The 13,493-nt window shown below is 44.4% G+C and overlaps 1 protein-coding gene across 1 annotated transcript in view; it reads left to right on the top strand.

The window, feature by feature from the left end:
• Window positions 1–13,493, top strand: part of LOC137356091 (ADP-ribose glycohydrolase MACROD1-like) — an 866,553-nt gene that overhangs the window by 765,880 nt on the left and 87,180 nt on the right. Inside the window, exon 6 of the mRNA XM_068021901.1 lies at window positions 7,066–7,184. Coding sequence (XP_067878002.1) covers window positions 7,066–7,184 — 119 coding nt within the window. The remainder of the gene's footprint in view (window positions 1–7,065; window positions 7,185–13,493) is intronic.

Genomic DNA, 13,493 nt, shown 5'->3' with positions numbered 1-13,493 from the left:
ATATATCTCACCCTCTATCAGCCTGATTGCTTTTCTCTGCACCCTCTCCAATGTATGTGTATCATTTTTATAGCATGGTGATCATAGTTAGACTTTAAGAGGGCATAGACAGGCTGGGGGAATGGCACACACATGGCAGATGAAATTTAATGCAGAGAAGTGTGAAGCAGGATTTTGGTAGGAAGAATGAAGAGAGACAATACAAAATAAAGGATGCAATTCTAAAAGGGGTGCAGGAGCAGAAGGACCTGGGGGTATATGTGCTCAAATCATTGAGGCGGAGAGCAGATTGAGAAAATGGTTAATAAGGCATATGGGATCCTGGGCTTTATAAATAGATGCTTAGAGTACAAAAACAAGGAAATTATAGTGGAATAGAAACAATGTAAGGTCATTAACTCTGTTCCTTTCTCTGCAGATACTGCCAGACCTGCTGTGTATTTCCAGCATTTTCTGTTCTTGTTTCTGATTTCCAGCATTTGCAGTATTTTGCTTTTGTTGAAGTTATAATGAACCTTTATGAAACACTGGTTCGGCCTCAACTGGAATATTGCGTTCAATTCTAGGCACCACACTTTAGGAAGGATGTGAAGGCATTAGAGAGAGAGCAGAAAAGATTTAAGAAAATGGTTCCAGGGAAGAGAGACTTCAGTTATGTGGATAAATTGGAGAAGAGAAGGTTGAGAGGAGATTTGATGCAAGTGTTCAAAAATCATGTGGGGTCTGGACAGAGTAGATAGGGAGAAACTGTTCCCATTGACAAAAGGGTCGAGAACCAGAAGACACCGATTCAAGGTGAATGGCAAAAGAACCAATGGCGACATGAGAAAACGCTTCTTTACGCAATGTCTGGTTAGGATCTCCAATGCACTGCCTGAGAGTGTGGTGGAGGCAGATTCATTTGCAGCTTTGAAAAGAGAATTGGATAATTATCTGAAGAGAAAAGATTTGCAGGACTATGGGGAAAGGGCGGGGGAGTGGGACTAGCTGAGTTGTTCTTGCACAGAGCGGCACGGACACAAAGGGCTGGATGGCTGCCTTCTGTGCTATAACAATCTATAATGCCATGATAATGGATTAGAGGGTATTATAAACCTCAGTGTAATCTCTAAAATGAGTAAAATTGAAGGCTCAAAAATCAGGAAAATGTGATTGAACTCAGGCAGGATTGCAGTGAAGGTGCCACAATGGGCCTCAGTGGGAGGTTACTAGGGAGCAGTAATTTGCTGCTCACAAATTGTGCATAGCCCCATTATCTGCCATGTCAGTTCAAAATATCTATTTCCCAAACTCTGGGCTGGATTTTGTTCCTCAGGCGTAGGTTGTGTGGGGGGAGTGGGGTGGGGGGCTGAAGATGCTCCGGGACAGGGCCGCCATGCACCTCGATGTCAGCAGGGCCCGGCCCGATATTACCGGCGACGGCAAGGCCTCGTGGCGGCCCCCTGCTGCTCCGTGACGGGACCCCAATTCGAATATTTAAATAAGTTAAAATAAATTAATTAATGAACCTCACGTCACCGCCTGATGTCCCACTACGATTTTCAGTCCAGTGGCCAGCACTCCCGCGCCTTCGTATCCCCGTCCAGGGAATCGAGGCGCCACGTTGGTGGGGAGGGGGGAGGAGGTAAGTTTGTCAGTGCGGGGGCTTGGGTAAAAGGGTCAAATTAACGTCATGTGTGTAAGGGATAGTGGGATGGGTTGTAGTTGAAAGTTCGTGCAGTTTGTGGGGTGAAAGGTCAGATGGTAAATGTAAGTGTTTTGGGGAAGGGAAGGGTAAATAATTTAATTGTTATTGGGGGTGGTGGGAGAGGGGCAAAAGAAATTTTTTTAAAATTCACCTTTCCTTTAAATATTTAAAGTAGCCGGTAGGGCTAACAGCCCTTTAAATATGGCGTGAGCACCTGCGCACAGGCAGCTGACGCCATTGCTGGGGACGGACAGCCCGCCCTCTCCACGTGATCAGGGGGTGCAGCCCACCCCGGCTATTTAAATGAGCAGCTGCACAGAAGATTGTGGCGGCTCTACGACATGTAGGCCTAAAATACAACCCTCTGTTTGATCGCGGCCTTACTAAATAAGATTTGTGAATTGCTGAGGACATTACAACAACAGTGGCGCAGCGGTTAGCACCGTAGCCTCACAGCTCCAGCGACCCTAGTTCGGTTCTATGCAGTGTTTGCAAGTTCTCCCTGTGAACCGCGTGGGTTTCCTCCGGGTGCTCCAGTTTCCTTCATCAGCCAAAGACTTGCAGGTTGATAGGTAAATTGGTCATTGTAAATTGCCCCTAGTGTAGGTAGGTGGTAGGAGAATTGAGGGAAAGTGGGGATGTGGTAGGGAATATGGGATTAATGTAGGATTAGTATAAATGGGTGGTTGATGGTCGGCACAGACTCGGTGGGCCGAAGGGCCTGTTTCAGTGCTGTATTTCTCTATGACTCTAAACAGCTTGCATTTATATAGCACGTTTAACTTCATAAAATGTTCCAAGGTGCTTCACAGGAGTTTTATCAGACACCAAACCACAGAAGGAGACACTAGGACAGATGATCAAAAGCTTAGCCAAAGGTAGGTTTTAAACAAAGGAGGAGAGAGGGGTTTGGGGAGGGAATTCCAGAGGTTAGCGCCTGAATGGCCACCAATGGTGCGGCAAAGGAAGGGGGGGTTGGGGGAACGCCTACGTTACATTGTACTTCAGATTAAATTAAAATTTCAGCACATGCTTTTGATCCATGTTCCTAAAGAAGTGGATTAAGGCAAGCAACATTCATTTGGCTCCAAGATTTATAACCATTCTCTGAAAGAAGACACTGTCATTCTGCTTGTCAGCATTGAAACAGAGCCCAAGTCCCGTTGGTAACAGAGCTCTGTGGCGTGCAGGTCCTTTCCTGCAGAGTTATTTTACAAACAGACACCGTTGTCTTAAACTACTGCTGAGAGACACAGAGCACTGCCTAATTGCCATATTGTTTGCTGGGGTTATTTTTGTGGCTGCTGTCTGAGATTGGTGCTTCGCTCTTCTATTGCATTGCTGCAGGTCACTGCACACAGCAAGCGCTTGTGTCAGACAAACAGGCACAGCGTGCTAATTAGATTGTAATGCACCTTCGTAGACACTGAAATCAATATGTTTTTTCTCTCTTCTTCCATTATTTTTCTCCTTTTTTGCCCTTTCCCCTCACCCCTTTCTCATCTGAAGACAGAGACTCATGCTAGACACAGTTCTACAAGCCACTTTTCATTTGAGTGTCAACAGGTTGCTCCACCATGTGGAGCATCACAGTTGAACTGTATCCTGTATTTGATCTAGACTTCAGCACCCAATGTAGGCTGGCACTCTCAGCGCTGGTGCTGAGGGAGCACTGCACTGTCAGAGGTGCTGCCTTTCAGATGAAACTTAAAAGCATGTCCTTGTCTTCCCTCTCTGGTGGCGTAAAAGATTCAACGGCCACTATTAAAAGAAAGGCAGGAGAATTCTCCTGGTATCCTGGGGCCAATATGTATCCCTCAATTAACATCAGTAAAAAAACTGATCATCTGATCATTACCTCAATGCTGTTTGTGGGAACTTGCTGTGCGCAAATTGGCTTCCGCGCTTCACAAATTACAGCAGTTGTTTTTATTCTTTCATGGGATGCGGGCATCGCTGGCAAGGCCAGTATTTGTTTCCCATCCCTAATTGCCCTTGAGAAGGTGATGGTGAGCCTCCTTCTTGAACCGCTGCAGTACATCTGGTCCAGGTACTCCACAGTGCTGTTAGGAAGGGAGTTCCAGGAGACCCAGCGACAGTGAAAGAACGGCAATATAGTTCCAAGTCAGGATGGTGTGTGACTTGGATTGGGAACTTGCAGTTGGTTGTATTCTCATGTGTCTGTTGCCTTTGTCCTTCTAGTTGGTAGAGATCGCAGGTTTGGAAGGTGTTATTGAAGGAGCCTTGGTGAATTGCTGCAGTACATCTTGTAGATGGTACACACTGTGCACCGGTGGTGGAGGGAGTGAATGTTTAAGTTGGTGGATGGGATGCCTATCAAGAAGACTGCTTTGTTTTGGATCATGTTGTGCTTCTTGAGCGTTGTTGGAGCTGCACCCATCCAGGCAAGTGGAGAGTATTCCTTGACACTCCTGACTTGCATCTGTTTGGCTGTACAGCACTTTGGAAAGGCATTTTTTATTTTGCCAATTTGCACCCAATATCTTCACATACATTTCAGGAGACACTGGATAGCAGTCAGGAATTAGAACTCTGACCATTCTTTTCTCTCTAACTGTTGAAATCGCAAATTGAAATTACATTCACATTGAATGGAGGCAGGGAGTGGTTTAATGCTTACCAAAGACTTCAATGAGAAAGGTGGAGCCATTGGCACTCAATCGAAGAATATTACCCTTCACAAGCATTTTGTATGATTTTCAGGTCTTTCGTTAAGGTTCTTGTATGATTTTCAAGTACAGGCCTGAAAACCAGAAAGACTGTGCATCCACTCTGTACAAATCATATGATAGTCAGTCTAGGGATGGAGTATATACTAAAGATCTGGCTGGAAGTGTTGCTGGAAGTCTTGAAGCTGCAAATCTGAATTGAACTTACGTATTAGAAAGTGCTACTGTTTTTAACCTTTGTAATGTAAAACCTAAATTGTCCTTTGGGACTCTTTGGACAGTGCTGCAACATTGTAATAGATATGTAACCTAACTTCTAACATCAGCATCCTTCTCCCCAAAAGACTCGGAGACCTGGAGTATGCTTGCAATTCTGCCTCTTTGATGTGAGGAAAATATCAGTGCCCAGACTGTGACCTGCAGCCATGTCTGATCTTGGTCTCATCTGTCAGCCAGCAGAGATGAAAAGTATTATTGATGGAAAGCAATGGACGGTTTGAAATGAATTGGCTGATCTCTAACTGGCAGGATTAGGGACAGTTGGATTTGCTGTTTGATTGCATTGTTAATCTTTTATCTATCTTCCAATTTCTTTTTTCTCGGTTTCTGGCAAAAGGAAACGCAAGAACATGCTTCTATATAGGGTTCAATCCTTAAAGAGACTTTATCCTCTTTATTTTCAATTTTCTCACCTCCTCTTCTGAGAAGGCTGTCTCCACCTGAGGTACCCTGGGTGCCAACAACCTTCTGTTTCTTTACTAAGTGGCTGCTGATTAGTAAGCCTGAACAGCCATGGGGAGCATCACAGCAGAGTACAATCTTGTCTTTATCTGACGTCGACCTAGAAATAATAGCTAGTGGATAAGTGTCAGGCGCGATTCAGTGGGTAGTCCTGTCAATCTGAGCCAGAAGGTTGTGAGTTCAAGCCCCACTCCAGAGACTTGAGCACAAAATCTAGGCTGACACTCAGTGCAATACTGAAGGAGGTCTGCACGTCTTTCAGGTGAGACATCAAGCCCATCTGCCTTCAGGTGGATGTAAAAGATCCCAAAGCACTACTTTGAACAGAAGGAGACTTGTTCCCAACAGGCGGGGCCTCAGTTTAATGTCTCATTTGAAAGACAGCACCTCCGACACTGCAGCCCTCGCTCAGTACTGGCAATGGAGAACAAGTTAAGCATTTCGGGAGGGATTCTAGTTTGGGGTAGGTGGATGGGAAGGCCCAAAATTTCTTTCTGGGGCCCAGACAAATCAGCAACCAATGCTTGGATTCCCACATACGATACTTGAGGTATGAGCTTGAAGGGGCAGTACAGGTTAGGAGCTAAGCATCACAGCTAGACCCTAGCATACCAATGAGCATCACCACAGAACATTAGATGGTGTTTTAAAAAAAAAGTCGAAAAGTTTGTTGATCTTTTCTATGGCTCTTACTTATATTTTCTAGGCATAGTTGTTTTATCTGACACCAGCTCTGTCTAACCTACAGATCTGCATCAGCTGTGGCTCAGTGTGTAGCACTCTCACCTGAGTCACAACACTCTCATTTCAAATCCCACTCCAGGGCTTGAGCACAAAAATCAATGCTGACACTCCAGTGCAGTACTGAGGGAGTGCTGCGCTGTTGGAGTTGCTGTCTTTCAGGTGAGACAGTAAACCGAGGTCCTGCCTGCCTGCTTGGGTGGATTTAAAAGAAAAGATGGCGCTATTTGGAAGAAGAGCAGGGGAGTTATTCCTGGTGTAACAAAAACAAAAAATGCTGGAAATACTCAGGAGGTCTGGCAGCATGTGTGGAGAGAGAAGCAGAGTTAACGTTTCAGGTCAGTGACCTTTCATCAGAACTGGCAAATATTAGAAATGTAATCGATTTTAAGCAAATAAAGCGGGGGTGGGGCAAAAGATAACAAAAGGGAAGGTATTGGTAGGACAGAGGGTCACAGAGAATAACTGACCAGAAGGTCATGGAGCAAAGGCAAAGGGTGTATTAATGGTGTGGTGAAAGACAAAGCGTTAGTGCAGAGAGGGTGTTAAATGACCAAATAATGAACAGTATTTCCAGCATTTTTTTGTTTTTCTTTCAGATTTCCAGCATCTGCAGTATTTTGCTTTTATTTGAGTTATTCCTTTTGTCCTGGCCAATATTCACCCCTCAATCAACATCACAAAAACAGATTATCTGGTCATTATTTCATTGCTATTCGTGGTGTTATATGGATCCAAGCCAAACAGGGAAGAATGAAACTCGACGCAGATCCTTGTCTTGTTGGTCAGTTTATTTACAGAGTGCAGCATTACACATCTCTGCCTTCTGTTTAACCAACCCTTGGTGCCCAGCAGGCTCCCTTTATATTCACTTCATATCCTTAATTGAACAATGCCCTTCAGCTGTTTACTTTTAACAAAATTTACCATTTACCTTTAACAACATAATTGAACATTAACACGTGGGTGTTTGCTGTGCGCAAATCGGCTGCTGTGTTTCCTACAATGGAATAGTGACTACACTTCAAAATTACTTCATTGGCTGTGAAGCGCTTTGAGACATCCAGTGTTCATGAAAGGCGCTATATAAATGCAATTCTTTCTTTTAGAGATTGACACTTTAATAATGTTGACATGTATAGAGAACAGCAGAAAGCTACTGTCTGGTTCAATTTGCTTCTTTTTTTTCCTACCCTTTCTCTACAGATGTCATTCATACAGTGGGGCCCATCGTAAAGGGGAAGGAACAGCTTCCTGAGAACGCATTACAGAGTTGTTACATAAAGAGCATGAAACTTGCTGAGGACAATAACCTGCGGACTATTGTAAGTCTTTTTGTAAGTAGGTCCAGTAAAATGCAATGAGAGATCACACCCAATTAAAGAGAGAATCTTGGCATATTCTTTCACAAAGGACCTGATGTAGGGCATCTTTGTCTTCTAAGAGGGATGCAATTGTTTAAATTTCTTTTCTCCCCTGCTTTTCTCTCCTCCTTTCATGAAGACACTGCTGCATGTTTGAATAGGGCTCAAGTAGTGCCAGGCACTCCTCGCACCTTAGGCAATTGACCTTTCTTCAAACACAAAACCCAAGTGGCAGCGGACTAGTCATAGTTACTCTGCTTCAACTACAGCCTGCATTTATATATCATCTTTAACGTAGTTATACATCCCAAGGCACTTCACAGGAGCATTATCAAGCAAAATTTGATATTGAGCAACATAAGGAGATATTAAGACAGTTAACCAAAAGCTAGGTCAAAGAGGTAGGTTTCAAGGAGCCTGTTAAAGGAGAAGAGAGAGGAAAGGTTTAGCGAGAGAATTTCAGAGCTCAGGGCCCACGCAGCTGAAGGCACGGCTACCAGTGGTGGAGTGATTAAAATTGGGGATGTGCAAGAGGCCAGAATTGGGCAGCGCAGAGACCTCAGAGTGTGGTAGAGCTGGAGGAGATTACAGAGATAGTCTCACTTGAAGTAGACACATTATTTTCCAGTACAAGTCATAGGATAGCGATTAGGAGCAAGAATCCTGGCTGAATTTTTCCCCCTCTTCCCTACTATTGGTCAGTGAGGCCAATTGTGGCACCCATAACATCACCCTGGCTGGAATCTGCACAGCCTAAAAAAAAAAGTGAACTTATATCGAGACGTCAGGGCAGTCTGAACACTTCACAGCCAATGAAGTACTTTTTGAAATGTAGTCACTGAACTAAGGGTCACTGTTTAAAAATAAGGGGTCGCCCATTTAAGCGATGAGGAGAACTGTTTTCTCTCAGAGGGTTGTGAGTCTTTGGAACCCTCTTCCTCAAAAGGCAGTGGAAGCAGAGTCTTTGAATATTTTTAAGGCAGAGGTAGATAGATTCTTGATAAGGAGGTGGAAGGTTATTGGGGATAGGCGGAAATGTGGAGTAATCAGATCAGCCATGAACTTATTGAATGCCGGAGCAGGCTTGAAGGGCCGAATGGCCTACTCCTGCTCCTAATTCGTATGTTCGTATGTTGTGATGTAGGAAACACGAAAGCCGCTTTATGCTCCCACAAACAGCAATGAAATGAATGATCTATTTTTAGTGATGTTGGTTGACGCCACAGTATCAATTCAAGATGAGTTGCCTTACGTAGCATAACTAATCACTTAAACCTACATCTCTGATTCGCATACTTGTTTATTGTACTCAGGGATGCGTAGGCCAGTCAAATCTACTTACAGCCTTACAGGCCTCCATAGTCCTGACTCCCTTACTAGTCTTTCAGTGCTATCAGTTCTGTGATATGTCAACTTCTTTCAGACCTCATCTTTCTTTATCTGTGTGCCTGATTCTCGTGGCTCAGCTTGCTTCGTTAACACAGAGATGGAAAGCTTTTCTCTAGCACCACCTTCCCACTAATTGTTTGGAAGCTATACAAGATGTGACACTTGGCCATGCTTGATTTAAACCATATTCTTAAAATATTCAAAAATTATGCCTCTTCCCTGTCATTATACTAGTGTGATGCTCCCAACAGATTAAAAGCGCTCATCTTGCGCAGAAAGGACAGTAACCAACAGTTACAGGCTGCAGCCCCTCTTTCCATGCTGTTAAACTCTATAGACTGGTGCACACTGGGTGTTAATGACATGAATATTGTCCCTTCACATTCCTTTTGTAATATCAACTCTTATCAGCCAAATAGAAGAAGATTGTTCAAGGGGAAACATCGATCTCTTTCATTGCTCTGCTCAATTTCTCCTACTTTTTATTACCGTGCTGGGACTAGGATCTTGACAGGGTGGATGTGGAAAGGATGTTTCCCCTTGTGGGACAATCTGGAACTAGGGGTCACTATTTGAAAATAAGGGGTTGCCATTTAAGACAGAGATGAGGAGAAATTTTCTCTCTCAGAGGGTCGCGAGGCTTTGGAATTCTCTTCATCAAAAGGCAGTGGAAACAGAGTCTTCAAATATTTTAAAGGCAGAGGTAGATAGATTCTTGATAAGCAAGGGGGTGAAAGGTTATCGGGGGTAGGCGGGAATGTGGAGTTGAGGTTACAATCAGGTCAGCCATGATCTTAGTGAATGGCAGAGCAGGCTCGAGGGACCAAGTGGCCTACTCCTGCTCCTAATTCATATGTTCATATGGACAGTCTGTCCGCCCAAATTTAGCACGCTTGAACTGCTTTGTATCTCTCGACCATTAAGAACCAGGAAGCAATGAACTCCCCTGACAACTCATGGATTGCCTTGTGTGGTACTGCCTCACAGCTCAGAGGGTCTCACATTTAATCCACAATGTCCCATCTCAGCTGGGATGTTTCATTTGGTCTCAATGACTCTTGACTCGGGAAGGCAGGAGTGAAATGAAATCAGCTTCAGTTCACTGTCCAGGAACCTTTGTTGGAAAATGCATATGTGGCCATCAGGTGATGACAGGGCTCATCTTACGGGTTGCCAACTCTGGTTGGATGTATTCCTGGAGGTCTCATCACTTAGTCGCCTGCCCTCAACCATCCCACCCCTCATTCTCACCATTGGTCGCCTGAAATGCCCATTCTCAGAAAGTAAACGAACTGTTCATTACCCAATAGGATGAGCATTGACTGTCAGACAGCCCTTTTAAACTCCATGTCCAATATTGAGTAACCTGTAAACAAAAGCTTTCAGAGATTTGCTATTGCCTGCTATGCTATTTCTCCTGGGGTTTTTTTATTTTTTCATGGGATGTGGGCATCGTCAACAGGGACAGCATTTGTTGCCCATCTCTAGTTGCCTTTGACAACTGAGTGGCGTGCTAGGCCATTTCAGAGGACAGCTAAAAGTCAACCACATTGCTGTGGATCTGGAGTCACATGTAGGCCAGACCAGGTAAGGATGGCAGATTTCCTTCCCTAAAGGACATGAGTGAACCAGATGGGTTTTTACGACGATCGATGATAGTTTCATGGCACCATTACTGAGACTAGCTTTCAATTTCAGATTTAAGAAAAAAAAATATTTATTAATTGAATTTAAATTCCACCAGCTGCTGTAGTATCCTGGAAATTAGCCTTTAATCCATGGAGACTCCAGGGCAATCCTGGAGGGTTGGCTAGTTGGTAATGCGGTCCTGCAGAATAGCCTGTAGATACTGTCTACACCCTCACAATGAAGCATAGCAGTAAGCCCATAGAACTGTGTCCCAGCACAAGGTGAGAATTGCAAAAGCAAAATATTGTGGATGCTGGACATCTGAAATAAAAACAGAAAACGTTGAAAATACTCAGCAGGTCAGGCAACATTTGTGCAGAGCGAATTAACGTTTCAGGCTATGAACTATGATAGGGTTCCCTTCCAACCCACCAGCCTCCGTATTCAGCGGATCATCTTCTACCATTTCTGCTACCTCCTGCGTGACACCACCACCAAACACATCTTTCCCTCCCTTCCTCTTCCAACATTCTGAAGGGCCTGTTCCCTCTTCAACGCCCGGGTCTACTCCACAATCATCCCCAACATCTCTTCGCCCTCCCTTTCCCAGGTCCTTTCCATGCAAGCGCAGGAGATGCAGCACCTGTCCTTTTAGCTCCTCTCTCTTCACCATCCAAGGCCCCAAACACTCCTTCCAGGTGAAACAGTGATTGATGTCTGCCTCCTTCAGATATATGCAGTATTTGTCACTCGCAATGCAGTCTGCTCTGAGGAGACCAAACGCAGGTTGGATGACCACTTGGCAGATCACCTCCATTCAGTCTGCAAGCATGACCTCGAGCTTCCAGTCGCCTGTCATTTTAATTCACCACCGTGCTTTCACGCTGACCTCTCAGTCTTCAGCCTCCTGCGGGTTCCAATGAAGCTCAATGTAAGCTTTGGGAACAGCACCTCACCTTTTGATTAGGCACTTTACAGCCTCCCAGACTCAACATTGGAGTTCAACAATTTCAGACCAAAACCCCTGCCTCCATTTTGTTTCCTTTTGTTTTGCAGGTTTTGGTTTTCCTCTTGTTTTTGCTTTTGGATGGCAGGTGTTCATCATGTTGCTATTCACAGCTCTTCTAGACATATCTTTTGTTTCTTTACTTGTCCTGTTACCGCTCCCCTTGGCCTTGCACCACCAACCCTTTTGTCATTTAAACTCTCCTGTCTTCCATCCTATCACAGACCTTCCTTTTTGTTCTTTACCCACCCTCCCCATTTCACTTGCTTAAAACCTATTTACATTTCTGACTTTTCTCAGTTTTGATGAAAGGTCATCGACCTGAAACGTTAATTCTGTTTCTCTCTCCACAGATGCCGCCTGACCTGCGAGTATTTCCAGTATTTTCAGCTTTTATCAACTTCAGCAAATTTGTTGTTTTTGTAAAAAAAACTTGCATTTATATCGCATCTTTCAAGACCACTGACGTTCTTATGCGCTTTACAGCGAATGAAGTACTTCTTGAAGTGTAGTCACAGTGTAGCAAAATGCAGCCAATTTACACACAGCAAGCTCCCACAGAGAGCAGGGATAATGACCAGATAATCTGTTTTTATGATGTTGATTGAGGGATAAATATTGGCCCAGGACATTGAAATAGTGCCATGGGATCTTTTACATCCAGCTGAGAGGGCAGACGGGGCCGTGGTTTAACACAGGGTTGTCCAACCTTTTTGCATAGGGAGGGCTATATTACAATTTTTGTCTTACATACGAGGCTCGTGAGATAATTTTAGAAAAATAAAGGCATTAGAAATTTATCTTACTATTAATCAAAATAGCAAAAATGTACATTTTTGTGAAGAAGCTTTAAATGAGAAGACTAATTTGTTTACTTACTTTCTCTTCACTATTTTGGACATTGATTTAGTGAGATACAAGGCATTTATTTGCTTGCACAAGTGGTCAATGTTTGCCTGCACACTTGTAGTGATGCAGAGTATTCTGGATAGATGTCATTCTGTCAAGAGTGATCTTGATCACTCGTTCTCCTTCTCTCTCTGTCCCCCCTCCCTCTCTTTGTCCCACTGTCTCTCTGTCCCCCCCCCCCTCTCTCTTTCTCTGTCCCCTCCTCTCTTTCTCTGTTCCCCCCCTCTCTCTCTCTCTCTGACCCCACTCTCTCTCTCTCCCCCTTTCTCTCTCTCTGTCTCTCCCTCTCTCCATCGCCCTCTCTCACTGTCCCCCTTTCTCGTCTCTTTCTCTCTCTCTCTGTTCCTCCATTCTCTCTCTGTCCCCACCCCCTCTCTCTGTCCCCTCTCTCTTTCTCTCTGATAGTGGGGGATTCAATTACAAGGGGACACGAGTTCAAAGTGAAAGGGGAAAAGTTTAGGGGGGATATGCGTGGAAAGTTCTTTACGCAGAGGGTGGTGGGTGCATGGAACGCATTGCCAGCGGAGGTGGTAGACGCGGGCACGATAGCGTCTTTTAAGATGTATCTAGACAGATACATGAATGGGCAGGAAGTAAAGAGATACAGACCCTTAGAAAATAGGCGACAGGTTTAGATAGAGGATTTGGAGCGGCGTAGGCTTGGAGGGCCGAAGGGCCTGTTCCTGTGCTGTAATTTTCTTTGTTCTTTGTAGTTGCAGAGAGCGGGAATGCTCAACAGGGTAGGTCAATTTTTTTTTAAAAATCAAAAGTTAGTTTCAAAGCTGACTAGGTGCTCAGAGCAGCAAAAGCGGTATCTGAACTTTGGACAGATTCGTGTTTTTCCAGCAGGTTTTTAAAAAACCCTGAATCTGTTCAATGTTGGGAAAGGGCTGTTCCCAATGTCAGCTGTGAAACTGACTTGCGTTTTTTTTAAAAGCCAGTCTGCAAAAAGAAGACAAAGGGAAATTTCTCATCTCCAGTCACGTATCCCTGGTGAAGAAGAGGAATGGGACCGGGTACAGTTTATACTAGCTTGCCGGATGGAAACCTTTCACGGGTTGTATGTTGGACAATCCTGGTTTAACATCTCATCCAAAAGACGGCATCCCCAACAGTGCAGCACTCCCTCAGTACACTGACAAAAGATGCAGCGACAAGCTCTCTATCTCACTTATCAATGCACTTTACAGTGAGAACAGAGAGCCCAAGCAATGCCCTGACACCTCTGGAGTAGCAGTAAATTGGAGTGTCAGCCTAAATTGTTGTGCTCAAGTCCTGGAGTGGGACTTGAACCCACAATCTCTGACTTAGGGGCAAGAGTGCTACCCACTGAGCCA

The sequence above is a fragment of the Heterodontus francisci genome, chromosome 44 (assembly GCF_036365525.1).
Source record: "Heterodontus francisci isolate sHetFra1 chromosome 44, sHetFra1.hap1, whole genome shotgun sequence".
Classification (NCBI taxonomy): Eukaryota; Metazoa; Chordata; class Chondrichthyes; order Heterodontiformes; family Heterodontidae; genus Heterodontus; species Heterodontus francisci.
The sequence above is the reverse complement of the archived record's forward strand: the minus strand, read 5'-3'. Positions and strand labels throughout refer to the sequence as shown.